Raw genomic sequence first — 14,474 nt, 5'->3', positions numbered from 1 at the left:
AACTTTTTTATAATGAAATATTATAAATTGCTGCAACCACGGTTTTGCAACCCCTAAGCCACCTTTACCACAGACACGCACGCAGCCAGAAAGTGCTAAGACGCACACACACGCGTTGCATTCAATATAACATTCCTTCGCTTGGAATTAGAACAATTTTTTATTCAGTTGTCACGTCACGTGTCCTATCGCAACGTAACTATTAATTATGACGTTTTATAATATAACAATCGGGAGGAATGTGCCCACTGCCCAAGTTGGGCAGCCCAACCCAAAGTTAGTATAGACCAAGTTAGGAAACGGATTGTAAAACAACGAGTCTTGTTATCCATTGTCTAGCGTCTATGACGTCATAGTCGCCACCATTACGGAGCCCACGGCATAGCATTTTATCATTGCTGGGTGCTGTTTATCGTTTAAATATTGCGATTTTTTAAAAACCAAGCACTTCTGCGCGTAAAAATGTTTTTCTACTAATGTTATATCTTATCACAATAATAAACCTCACAAAAATAATCAACTTTTATTGAACACTCAATCGAGTAAAAAAACAGAAAATATCAGGTTTACTAACCAAAAACATAAAAGAACATGTTTAAAATATAAAAATACAAACAAAAATAACATTACCATAAATACAAACGCATAACATTACCATAAACTGGTGTATCTAGCTGCAGTTTTGCATGTAAATAACCGTGATTTTACTTTTTGGCTCACAAACTCAACACGTATACCCGGCAACAAAACTTAAGGTATCTGTGTAAAATTTGCCTATATCGAAGTGACATTGAGGAAAACAATACTAAGTTACTATTTTTGGTCCTCTGCTTGAATTAGTAAGCTACCTTTTCTGCGTTACGGGACTTTATGAAATCGGAAAACGCGAACACCTTATCTGCTAGTACTTAAGCAGTTTGGAGCTGCATGTCCACTCATGTTGGATTATAAATGTAGTAAAGAATGGCTCTGTAGATTCGTAGGTATGATCATATACTATTATGTAAACTAAGCTGATTGATGCTAGTCTGAATCGCCAACGTAAAGTACCCTGTTAAACCACACTGTACGCCGAAAACCAGTCAAAATATTAATTTACTTCACATTAATTCCTAGATCTAATATTATATAACAAGATTATATTAGAAATTATATTTTAAATGATAAAACAACCGCTATACGTGTTTTCTAGCTTTGTATCGCTTACAAGAACTAAATAAACACATACCGACCATGCATTTGTATAGGCGATTCACGCTCTGTGGGCTCCGTAATGGCGGACACGAGCGCCGTTTCCTAACTTGGTCAATACTAACTTTGGTTATACCGACTGTCGTTGTCCCGTCACAAAAGGAAACAAGAAATGTATTAATTCATTAATTTACCTACAAAACTATGTAGGAGAAAGCTTATCAGCGAACATAAGATGTATAAAACATAATATCCGTGTAATTACGACCATCGTTGACCCGTTGGGAGGTTATAAACGAGTAGCACATATTACGATACGAGGTAATAAAATATTCAGATATATTAAATTATGTATGTCGTGTACAGTATATTAGAACCGTATTTTTATTTATATGTAAAATTACTATTCTTCCACGCGAAGCTTTGTTCCCGTTGAAATGATTTATATATAAAGTGTAGAGAGACAGCTATTCTTTCGGTTAAATGTAAATATTTATTTAAGCGTAAGCGTGTTTTAACAACTGTCGTTTTGTAGTTTGATTTTTTCTTTTTGTTTTTATTTATTTTTTTAATCTTCGCTACCGTATGGTAATCAAACAGAAAATTAAAAGTTAATGTTATGTGATATAGTATTATTATTATATTAGCATAGTAGGGTGGGGATGTGACGACTTTTTATTCTATTTTTTATCCCAGTTGGTATTAAACAAATAATATTCAAAGTATTAAATCCGTATCTTCACGACTGCAATGGTCCATTGTTAGTTGTTTAAAACACGGTCAGGGTATTTGTATATTATGTGCTAAAAGTGTCTCATCTTTCCCACATTACTTCATTAACATTGTATCATAGGCTTCAGGAATAGCTAAAGTGTTTACACAACCACATCAGCTTTAACTGAGTTATCAACTTGGTCTAGTCACGGTTATACTAATACCGTTAATATTTAACTTTCCACTAACACATTAGCATATAAGCTTTATTGTTTACCGTTTGTCTCATTGGGAATCGGTCGTTCCGCAATTTCTTGAATCCCATATTGAAGGGTTATTGCGTTCTAGTAAAATATATTATATAAGCTAAAAAAAACATTGTCTTAAATGCGTGATATTTAAAGCTAAAATAGGTTGGGGTAAGACGGTCTATGTTTTATATATATTTTATTTGGTAGTATACCAAATACTTTTTACAGAATTATGTATCAGTGTTAACATTATCAAGAAATTTATGATAATATGCCGCATATCTCTCAAAGTTATTCAACAGTATTTCTTGTGTTAAGGTAATAGACTAACTCTGGCATGTACAAGCTCCCTGGGGTGCCTTGCTGTATAAGACCTTACATCTATAATATATAGTAGGGTGGTAAAAGTTGGGACAACTTCGGCAAATAATATCCAAATATCATGATAATGTTTTAAACATTTAACAACGATATATCGGAAATTATTTGAATTTTCTTTGTTTACTACAAACTGCGACAAAAATAGGATGAAAAGGTGTTTCATCTTCTCCCATCCTTCTTTGGTATATAGTAGGGTGGGGGAAGATGGGACACCCTTTCATTTTGTTTTCTCTTTCCATTTGGTAGTAAACAAAGAACATTCAAAGCAGGATAAAACCGTATTCTTACAACTTCCACAGCCGTTGTTAATTCTTTTAACACGATCAGTTATTTGGAATTATGTGTTAAAGGTGTCCCATCTTCCCCCACCCTACTATATATACGTTTCATAAAGGTGTCCCATCTTCCCCCACCCTACTATATATACGTTTCATAAAGTGTCCCATCTTCCCCCACCCTACTATATATACGTTTCATACCTCATACTTTCTTTTTCGTCGAGTTGCTCTGACAATAAGCGCCATTTTATGTTTGACGTAAATATTAAACATAATAGGCGGCAGAGCAGTTGCTAGTAATTGAAAACACCAATACCGTATCTGTAAAAAAAATTATTTAGTAATACAACTAAGCTTACAACCAAACTAATGCAACTAAGCTTAAATAAACGTCAATCTGGCCCTGGTTTCTCGCATTCCTATTGTCGGACAATACAGATCCGCAATTTTTTTAATTTTGTTTTTTACCTTTTTTGCTTTTGTTTGCTGCGTAATAAAATTAAAGTTGTGTTAATACACGGCTTAGGAATGCACATGAACCACTGAAGATAATATAGTAGTGGCAACCATGAATAAACCACTCAAGTTCCACCCACAAGAACATATAAATGACCAAACCAACCAAAAGTTATGTCTGCTTATCCACACACTGCAATAGCTTCAGCAACTCGACTGTGGGCATGGGAGTGGCAACCATGGATAAGTCACTCAAGTTCCCACCCACGAGGATATAAATGACCAAACCAACCAAAAGTAATGACTTACCGGAGAAATTGGACTAAACGCGTTAAAGCAAACGTTCTTACAACCAGGAGACAAAGTGTTGCAGACAATCCCTTCCAAATAATTATCTTCCATTTTCTCAGATTCGTTGTCGGTCCATGTCGACTCTAAACGTATAGAAAGTTGATTACAAAGTTAACTGTAACACGGGTGTCTTCTTATACACCAGACACATATGGTTTATCCATGCACACTGTTAAGTAATAACATCGGTGTCTTCTTATACACCAGACACACATGATCACATGATGTATTTAAACACCTCATGGTCACTATCAAGTTAACACGGTTGTCTTCTTATACACCAGACACACATGGTGTATTCATACACCTCATGCTCACTGTTAAGTTATAACATCGATGTCTTCTTATAAACCAGACACATGGTGTATTCATACACCTCGTGCAAACTGTCGAGTTATAACATGGGTGTCTTCTTATACACCAGACACACATGGTGCATTCATACACCTCATGCTCACTGTCAAGTTATAACATGGGTGTCTTCGTATACACCAGACACACATGGTGTATTCATACACCTCGTGCAAACTGTCGAGTTATAACATGGGTGTCTTCTTATACACCAGACACACATGGTGCATTCATACACCTCATGCTCACTGTCAAGTTATAACATGGGTGTCTTCGTATACACCAGACACACATTATGTATTCATACACCTCATGCCCACTGTCAAGTTATGACATGGGTGTCTTCTTATACACCAGACACACATGGTGCATTCATACACCTCGTGCTCACTGTCGAGTAGTAGCATAATACCCTCTCACCAGCTAACGTAACGACAAATAGAAACCGAATGATGAAAAACAAAGTTATCCAGAATTTTCCAAACAGAGTTGAATGTTCTCCCACCCCCTCAACCAGTTTTTGCACGATATGCCACGCCATGTTTCCAATCAGAATAATTTAGCATTCAAGCTAACGAAATAAAACATTTCTGCTCGCAAATAAAATTTAAGTTTTATAGCGCAAGTTGGTATTATTCATACGCTTTCTTTCAGGCTATAATATTGTACACAAAAGAATTGTACATACTACAATCGCATTGTACGCAATACTATAACAGTGTATACACAATTTTAATACACAATATTGACACGATATACATATCTGTATTTTACACATGAAACTAAAACCAGAGCCTCTAAAATTAAAACCAGAGCCTCTGAAACTATACGGTATTCCAATTCAAAAAGGGGAAAAAGGAGGGGGGGGGGGGGAAGGGACACCTTTCGCACAAAATATTTTAACATCCTGATCGTGTTTTAAACAATTAACACCGGTAAATAGAAGTCGTGCAGATACGGTTTTATAATTCGTTGAATAATTTTTGTTTACTACCAAATGAGACAATAAATGGAAAGAAAATTGTCCCATCTACCCCAACTCACTATATATTTATTTAAAACAATATAGTCCATATTTTTGTTCTCTTTCATCGTCCCATTTTGTATTTAACAAATAATATTTAGAGATTTATATAACCATATCCTCTCGCCTGAAAATGAGCGTTATTGATTGGTAAAAACAGCACGATTAGAAATTATTTTGTGGCAACGCTATTCATCTTAAACCACAGTACTATGCAACATATTTATTTTAAAGATTTTATCTCGCAGTTTTGCAATTATAGTTGTTTTACCTAACTTCAAATTACATTTTTCTCTTAGTGGTTTAACACTTCTCTTCTTTATTATAAATCAATGGCTTTTATGATTTGTCGAAGTAATTTTAGAAATAAATTGCAAAAACAGAAAAAATCTACCAAAAAAAGTTACCCACAAAGTTACATGCGTGGTAACTCAAAAGTACAGGGTGTATGAAACAGAAAACCTGTGTTATAACGTCTGTCGCTGCCCTGCTATACATTCCTTAATTTACTCATTCTACCTAACCTACTAAAACGGGTGCAAATCCGATTCGGCACTGTCACAACACCTTTATAACTTCCGCATTTCCAGTTGAATAATATTTAACTCGGTTGGTAAGTCCCGGGTATAACAAAGTCAATAAACACCAACGAATAAATCATAAAAACATTTGCATAAACGTCAGGTAACTTTATGAGATTTTATTGCCTTATATAATTTAATAAATGACTGCTTGGCTCAGCTGAGATTAGAAAGTTTGCAAAATATGGGGATGGAGGGTAATTGTTATGGACACGCCTCCGAGCACACCCGCGACAGAAAGGCACTGGCATGCCTTAGCCACGTTACTTGCGCAATGTGCCACAGTCAGCGTGTTTCATTATTAATTGTGTAGTTATGTAGTAATTAGTGTCGCTATGTCGCAATTTAGCGCCCTTTATATACGTGTGTGCTCGCCTTAGTTCTCATTCTACAATTTGGCGTCTCAATACAAACCCAGGAACACAACAGAGTTATTGACGACGAGGACGGGAACTCCCCCAACTAAACGAGGAAAACGCAGTTTGTTCTTGAAGATTCCAATTTGACACAAGATGGAAAAAGTTGCGAAACTTATTCAAGAACAGTTGAAACAGCAGCAGGAGCGTCACGATAAACAGCAAAAAGAACAACAAAGGCGTCATAATGAACTTCAGAAAGAACAGCAAAGGCGGCATGAACAACAAATGAAGATGATTCTCACCTTGGTTGAGAAGGCTGGTTCTGGTGAAAAGGCAACGTCTTCCGTTGTCATACCAAGTTTTACATCGTTTGACTCTACATCGGAGCTGTGGCACGACTATTGGTCGAGGTTTACTACGTTTACTTGGGCACATGCTGTACCAGAAACAAGGGTGGTCAAGTTTTTTTGACCAACCAAACGACCACTACCTACAAGCTTCTTTTCAATGTGGCAGGACAAAGCTCTCCAGCAAAAACCGCCAACGACCTTTCATATAACGAAATCGAAGCCTTTATGAAACAACAGTTTGACCCGAAGCGATTCAAGTTTTGGAGCAACATGCAACGAAAACCTGGGAAAACGGTGCAAGAATTGGCTACACGCATTCGCCAGGACGCGGGCACGTGTGATTTTTCCTCTATACAAAACCGCTTAACGAGGCATTGCGAACGAGGTTCATTTGCTCCATATCCAATGAAGCGGTGCTGAAGGCAATTTTTAAAGTCAACGCGGATGAGCTGACATTTACGCGTGCTATTGAGATTGCCACGCAAACTAAGAAGCTACAAAGGTTGCCCAGGAGACTCGTTTATGGAACGCGGGCACCTGTACACAAAGTACGAGAAGCAAAGAAACCTTTTGTCGTCTCAACCGCTACGAGGCAAGCCTATAAACAGAAAATTCGTTGCTATCGAGAATCGATGCGGGAAAGCCGATCATCTTGCCCCTGCTTGTCATTATAAAACGGCCAAGTGCCATTATTGCAAAACTGTGGGACACGTGGATTGGCCATTATTGCAAAACTGTGGGACACGTGGAAGCTGTTTGCAGAATGAAGCCGGTCTCCATTGACAACGTTAAGTGTTACGGCCAATAAAGCAAGTATGTTCCAATACGAAGCTGGAGGTGGTCGTTGGTATTAACGGTACAGAATGCATGTTGGAGATGGACACGGCAACTATCGGTAATTTCATTTCTGTCGAAACTTGGAGAAAAGTGGGCAAATCGATACTGAAGCAGTCAACCCGGCGTTTTAATTCTGCGACAGAGCAGTTGGTTCCAGTCATGGGAGCATTCCGCGGAAGTTCAATATGGAACATCGAGAAGAAACATCGAAATTTTCGTCACTAAAATGCCGCATCTCAATCTGATGGGTCGAGGTGCCATTAAAGCGTTACATATTTCGTTGGACCAGCTACTGCACGATCCGGGCGAGAAGCTACACGCGTTATACGAAGGTGGCCGTCCGGACGGGTATTTACAAAAGGCTTGCAAACAACTTTGTGACCAATACCCGGATCTTTTTAAACCTGAATTGGAATGTTTAAAGGATTTTGAACTAGAGGTGAAGTTTACAGACGACGTCTGCAATCCGAGACCTGTTCCATTTGCATTTATTACAAGACGATGTCAATCAAGCATATGACGGCATGGCAAGAGGTATTTGGACGCCTGCGAAGTTCCACAAGTGGGAACTCAAGTGATTTCAATTCGTAAATCACTACTTACGGATACGAGTTTGCGGCGCGCAAGTTACGAGGTGAACATGGCAAGGGCGTAGCCAGCCTAAAATTTTGGTGGGGGCCAAATGTTTTACGGTTGTATTTTAAGTTTGAAAAACCTCCTAATTACAACACAAAACACGGGAAGGCGTATTGTGAATGGCATATATTTTTCACGAAAATTTGAGATTTGTTTTTGTCACGAAATTTGAGATTTGTTTTTCTTAGCTAGCAGGTAGACTGTTTATTACGAAATAATATGGATTCACACGTGAGTTCATCCATCATAGTAGCGATTGTTTGACCTGGCGACTAATTACGACATAATAGAATTTCACACGGCGATTATTTGCGTCATAATAGGGATTGGCACCTCATCATTTAGCACGTGTAAGAAATCAGGCTTAAATGTTTTCTTTCTTTTTTTCTTTAAATTTGAAAAAAGATCCGGAACCGGATCGAGATCCCTCATTTGAACCTCACTGTTTAGCACGTGTAACACTTTATTTTATTTTTTCACCAATAACATTACTGTAAAACTCAAAATTTGGGGGGGGGGGCATGGCGTATAACGGTTGTTTTAACCACACGTATAGCGGTTGTTTTAACCTTTAAAATATAATTTCTAATATAAATCTTGTTATATAATATTAAATCTAGGAATTAATGTGGAGTAAATTAATATTTTGACTGGTTTTCGGCGTACAGTGTGGTTTAACAGGGTACTTTACGTTGGCGATTAATACTAGCAGCAATCAGCTTAGTTTACATAATAGTATATGATCATACCTACGAATCTACAGAACCATTCTTCACTACATTTATTATCCAACATTGGTGGACATGCAGCTCCAAACTGCTTAAGTACTAGCAGATAAGGTGTTCGCGTTTTCCGATTTCATAAAGACCCGGAACGCAGAAAAGGTAGCTTACTAATTCAAGCAGAGGACCAAAAATAGTAACTCAGTATTGTTTTCCTCAATGTCACTTCGATATTAGGCAAATTTTACAAAGATACTTTAAGTTTCGTTGCGGGTATACGTGTTAAGTTTGTGAGCCAAAAGGTAAAATCACGGCAATTTACATGTAAAACTGCAGCTAGATACACCAGTTTATGGTTATGTTATGCGTTTTTGTTTGTATTTCTATATTTTAAACATGTTCTTTTATGTTTTTGGTTGGTATACTTGATATTTTCTGTTTTTTTACTCTTTAATCGATTGAGTGTTCAATAAAAGTTGATTATTTTTTGTGAGGTTTATAATTGTGATAAGATATAACATTAGTAGAAAGCCATTTTTACGGAAGTGCTTGGTTTTTAAAAAATCGCAATATTTAAACGAAAAACAGCACATAGCAATGATAAATGCTATGCCGTGGGCTCCGTAATGGTGGCGACTATGACGTCATAGACGCGAGACAATGGATAACAAGACTCGTTGTTTTACAATCCGTTTCCTAACTTGGTCTAAAGTTTAGACTCTAAATTAACTTTGGTCCGGACAACCCATTAGTGGGCAACTCACTATAGACAATCCATTAGTGACTACTGGGTTGAAACAATTGCTATTAAGTGTCTTACCCAATGACACATGTATACAATAGTTACAGCGACGGGCTTAAAGCAATTGTATTATTTAATTAAGCAGAGCTTCAACCTAAATCCTACCAAATCAAAATTTGATTAATACTAAAAGTTTACTTTTTCAAACAATAGTTAAATTAAAGTAGTCTTTAATTGTCAGCATTTAAACGCGCAAAAACAAACTAAACTAATATAGTGTTGTTTATTGTAAAAAAGACAGTTATGAAACCAGAAACATGTATGTGGTTTCAACAAGAAACATATATATAAGCACTTACCCTCGCACAGCAACGACAGTCATTATAACACAAGTTTTTAATTTTTTCCATAGTTTTAGCCCAACTGATCGATCTTTAAAGTTATATTGCATGTTTATATATTCACTAAGGAACAAAGAGACTTGCACACAACACAAGGTATATGTTTTGCTGGTGTTCAATTTATTAAAATCGTACGATTGCAGCTTATACACGATTAAGTAGTTATTCTTATCCACGGAGAGACCATGTGAAACCGTCCTCGGATTCCATATCTGGAACTAAAAATAAATTTTTTCACTAGCAGTTTAAAACATTATATTGAATGAATGAATGCAACTTAGTGGCAGTCGTTATTACACGGGTGTTCTAATTTATAGCCCTCGTGTCCGCTTACGAGTTACTACTTAAATATTTACTTTTTTCGTTGATTAATTGATTGGTTGTTTTATTGCTTAAGGGCCTTTTCGGTTGCCACTCCTTTTTTAGTCGGAAGTGAACGGGCTTGCTTTCTGTGGTTAAAGAAGCTAAACGCTACAGTATCTATCAACTTACTTTCGTTCATTTCTGGTATTTCCTGTTGGTCATAAGCTGTAACATGACGACGACGACGGCCCCACCACGCAGTTGTAGTTTCAGTGAGGACGAGAAGTCCGATGAGAAGCAAAAGTAGAAGTGCTGACTTGTTCATCTGCAATAAAATAATATTACTACTAGCCATACAAAGAGCAAATCAGTTACTCACGTTATTTCTTGTGAAGAACTGATGAAATATTGCAAAACTCGGCGCTTTTTATAACTAGCGTTGTTTGATTGTTTCCGATGCATCTGCTGTCCGAAGTAAAATCCCTTCTGCTCAATAAAATCTCTTTTTTTAATAAAATCATTTTCTTCTTAATGAATGCGCCATACGATTTCTTAGATAAGGCACGATACGCCTGATAAACAACAAAATTCGATTGCAACATTTAAAAAGTGAGCTCCTCGTTTGCTGGTACCAAACGCAAAGACTGCACCAAGTTTTTGTTTCAGGAATTTGTGTATTTTTATAAATAAACGTTTATACATTTTATTAGAAGGGTGTTTTGTTCCAAACACACCGTGCCCGCTTACGAAATACCACAAATGTACCTTTTTTAGAACAAATACTCCCACTCACAATGGTAGCAGCGATTACACCTCTCAGGAATATCAAAACGCATAACAACTTTTATAAAGTCGTGACAACATAGAACATAACTTATTAAATGTCTTAAAGTGTTTATTACACCAGCTGCAACATCAATAAGAGATCGTTTCTTTTGTGTTAATAACTTCCCGTTAAGTTTCCTTTTGTGTTAATAACTTCCCGTTAAGTTTTTGCTGGTTAATTCTCTGTTTCTTTCATTTTCTGTTTTCGACACAGAGCGTTCAATTAAACGTTTATTTGTTTTTATTAATAATCTTAAAGCAGCTTTTTATTCAGTGTGCCATAATACCACAGAAATAAAAAAGAATAGAACACGAATCTCCAATGTCGGCAAAGGAGAGAAGTGATACACTCTCTATCTTTCGCGGCTCTTTCCTGTTTACTATTGTAGTCAATGGTAGCGATGCCGTTTTATGTAGTTGTTCTCCGTTTTTTTTGACTTAATTTAAAAATATACGGTAAAACAACTATTTTTTAATATATTTATGTTTTTTACAAACCGTTTGTTCGGAGATTTTTAATTTAATTTATTAAATAATTAAATTTCCTAAACGAGCGGTAAACCGTAAGCGTTAATCTACTAAATAACTAAACTGGTCTAATAAACTTGAATTGATGGTGTAGTTTTTGAAATAAATAGCTAAAACCTACCAAAAATACTATCTTTTACAATGGAGACAAAGGGAAGTGGGGACGAGTTGCCGGTCACGTGAATAGAAAAAAGAATATTTCACGGTTTTGAGCAGTTGCGCTCTTTTTTATTTCTATGCATAGTACTGAAAAACCAGTATAACGCCCAGTAAGGATATTTGATTCGATTTAAGTAACTCTGTGTGGGTATATTAAGAATTTAAAAGTTCTTTCAAAGGCACGCTGTCATAAAATATATCGCTACTTAACGATTCATCTTACCAGCTTAAACAACAGTTAGTAATCTGTCGTTTTGTTTTAATAACTTCCCGTTTAGTTTTAGGCTTGATGTATTATTGTCCGAACATCTGGTATTTTAAACTGTTTCTGTAATTTTCCACTCTGATGAACTGACGACAACTATAGTTTATAAATAAGCTAAACATACTGTTTATGTTTTATTGAAAGCGTAAAACGGCTTATGTTTATTCAAACATTTTCAGAAATAATATAAAATACCTTATTAGGTTTAAAAGGGACTTGTTAAGTTTTGTTTGCGTTTTCTTTTTTGGGAAGGTGTAAAATAGCTTTTATTAATCTTTTAATAATTTTTTTTGCGAAATACCATAAAAATTACCCTTATTAAATCACTAAAATGTCACCGGTCCCTTTATAGTGCATGTCCGCTATGTCCACAATATTCAGTTTACTATGTAGTGAATATTGTGGACATACCGGGCATAGTAAATTTTGTGAACACAGCGCGGACCTCGTGGACATAGCAGACATGCGCTAATTAAAGGGACCCAAATGTCACAAATTACTCGCTTCTAGACCTTGTTTTTTAAACAAAAAACAAATCACCGATGTGTTTTAGAATTTTTATTTCTTTAAGTTTTTTTGAGGTCTAAACGTTATCCTAATTTCTTTTTGCGTGACATTCTATTGGCTGTAGGAGATTCTTTAATTGGGATGTCGCAAAATTAAACCATAAGTGTAGCCAGAATCTGGATTCTCTAATTACCTCACTAAATAGATTAAGTCAAATTGATTACTTTAAATTCAATTATGTCGGGAGTGTATTTGTATAATTAAAAAAAAAACTATATACACCCGGTCCTTTTTGTATAAACTACATTTGTTTTGTGTTTTCTATGGATGTTTAATTTTACTGTGGTAACTTTATAGATCGCAATAATCACCACTTTTACTACAACGCATGATTATACTTGTTTTACAAATCGCCTTTTAACTAACAGGTCATAATGTCGCAACCATGAAAGTATATATAAATGATTCAAACTTACTATATCCTTGCATGGCCGGAAAACGTGAGTCGTTATAACAACAGCACGGGTGTTCCCCACCTCGTGCCAGCTTACGAGTTTTCATGTATGCTATTTTGTGAGTGATTATTTTTTGTGATTTTTTTATTTGCTTCTGTATGGCTAATAACTTGGACAGACCATTAGTGACTACTGGGTTGTAGCAATTGCCGTTGAGTGTCTTGCCCGGGAACATATAGCCAGCAAGTTGTGTGTTAAATATAATTATTCAAACAACAGTAAGAATGTGAATATAATTACATCAAATAGAAGTGCCTCGCGATTAAAACGGAACACGAAAAAACATAACGATTAAAACGAAACACGAAAAATCATAAATGTCCTTTAAAGTATTTATTACACCAGATGGGACAATAATAAGATATCGTTCCTTTTGTGTTAATAACTTCCCGTTAAGTTTTTGCTGGTTAATTCTCTGTTTCTTTCATTCTCTGTTTTCGATACAGAGCGTTCAATTAAACGTTTATTTGTTTCTTAATTATCTTGGCGCAGTTTTGTGTTTACCATGCCGTAATAGAAACGTCCAATAATGATATTTGATTAAATTTAAGTAACTCTTTGTGAGTTTACCATATAATGGATGCACCAGCCACGCTTTTTAAGCGATGCTGTTTTTTATACTTTTATCCATAGCGTGTTTAAACAATTGTTGCTTTGCGGTTGATTCCCATCTCTTCGTTCTTTAAATAACATGGCTATCGTTTTCGAAGAGATAAATATAACACTTTATGTTGTCATCGTTTTTACATATATATATATATATATTGCTATGTTTGTTTTAGAAAGTAGATAATGTACATGCGAGATATACCCGGCCAAGAAAAGTCTGTGATGTGTGTTACACTGCCACTATATAAACAAAATCTTTTAAAGGTTCTTTCAAAGGCACGCTGTTATAAATAATATCGTTACCTAACGATTTATCTTACCAGTTTAAGCAATAGTTAGTGTTGTGTCGTTTTGTTTTATTAACTTCCCGTTAAGCTTCAGGCATGATGTATTGGCCCAACATCTGGTATTTTAACCTGTTTCTGTAATTTTCCACTCTGATGTACTGACGACGACTATAGTTTACGTTTTAATAAAAACCGACACATGTTAATATGTCCAATTCAGGACTTTTACAATGAAATTAATACAGAATTCCCATTCCAACTTTACTTTGTAGAGGAGGCACCGTAAAGAACTGGGTGCATTTTGTCTTACCGGAACCCTGATTCCGCGAAAGGATGAAAGATATGTTGCACAGAGAAAGGTGCTTTACTGTTATTTATGACTAATGAGCATATACACAACAATTGTTTTAGGTATTGCATGAATGAATGGAACTTGTTTTATATTTTTGTATATTGTATGGGTGACAACTTATTGAGCACGGTAGTGGTCATATAGATCCTTTTTGTCAAACTGTTGTTCTTGTTGTTGTTTTGTTAGCGATTTTTTTCCGCATAAATCTCAATTCTTAATTTCAGCATTATTCTTTATCTCTTGATTAAAATCAAATCATAATGAATGAATGAATGAATGAATGAATGAATGAATGAATGAATGAATGAAACTTAATTTATCCTCGCGTGGCTGGAAAACGACAGTCGTTATCACACGGGTTTAACACCTCGTGTCAGCTTACGAGTTGCCATGTATTTTACTTTGTGGGTGATTATTTTTTCATTTTTTTATGTATGGCTGATAATTTGGACAACCCATTATAGTGACCACTGGGTTGAAGCAATTGTTGTTAAGTGTC

The 14,474-nt window shown here is 35.8% G+C and overlaps 1 protein-coding gene and 1 long non-coding RNA gene across 2 annotated transcripts in view; both read right to left on the bottom strand.

Annotated features, from left to right (window-relative positions):
• Nucleotides 1-4,565, bottom strand: part of LOC100175269 (gap junction beta-6 protein) — a gene marked incomplete at its 3' end in the record, with an annotated part of 6,931 nt that extends 2,366 nt beyond the window's left edge. The window contains 4 exon segments of the mRNA XM_026840216.1: nucleotides 2,183-2,249; nucleotides 3,017-3,136; nucleotides 3,581-3,705; nucleotides 4,394-4,565. Coding sequence (XP_026696017.1) covers nucleotides 2,183-2,249; nucleotides 3,017-3,136; nucleotides 3,581-3,705; nucleotides 4,394-4,514 — 433 coding nt within the window. The 5' untranslated portion in view covers nucleotides 4,515-4,565.
• Nucleotides 4,566-9,724: 5,159 nt separating this feature from the next.
• Nucleotides 9,725-10,575, bottom strand: LOC100180739. The gene is made up of 3 exons (XR_003397433.1): nucleotides 10,308-10,575; nucleotides 10,118-10,253; nucleotides 9,725-9,843 (listed from the first exon to the last, which is right to left on the bottom strand). It is a non-coding gene; the product is annotated as an uncharacterized LOC100180739 (long non-coding RNA).
• Between the last annotated feature and the right edge of the window lie 3,899 nt (nucleotides 10,576-14,474).

This window comes from Ciona intestinalis, unplaced genomic scaffold (genome assembly GCF_000224145.3).
Source record: "Ciona intestinalis unplaced genomic scaffold, KH HT001148.1, whole genome shotgun sequence".
In the NCBI taxonomy this organism is placed as follows: domain Eukaryota; kingdom Metazoa; phylum Chordata; class Ascidiacea; order Phlebobranchia; family Cionidae; genus Ciona; species Ciona intestinalis.
The sequence above is the reverse complement of the archived record's forward strand: the minus strand, read 5'-3'. Positions and strand labels throughout refer to the sequence as shown.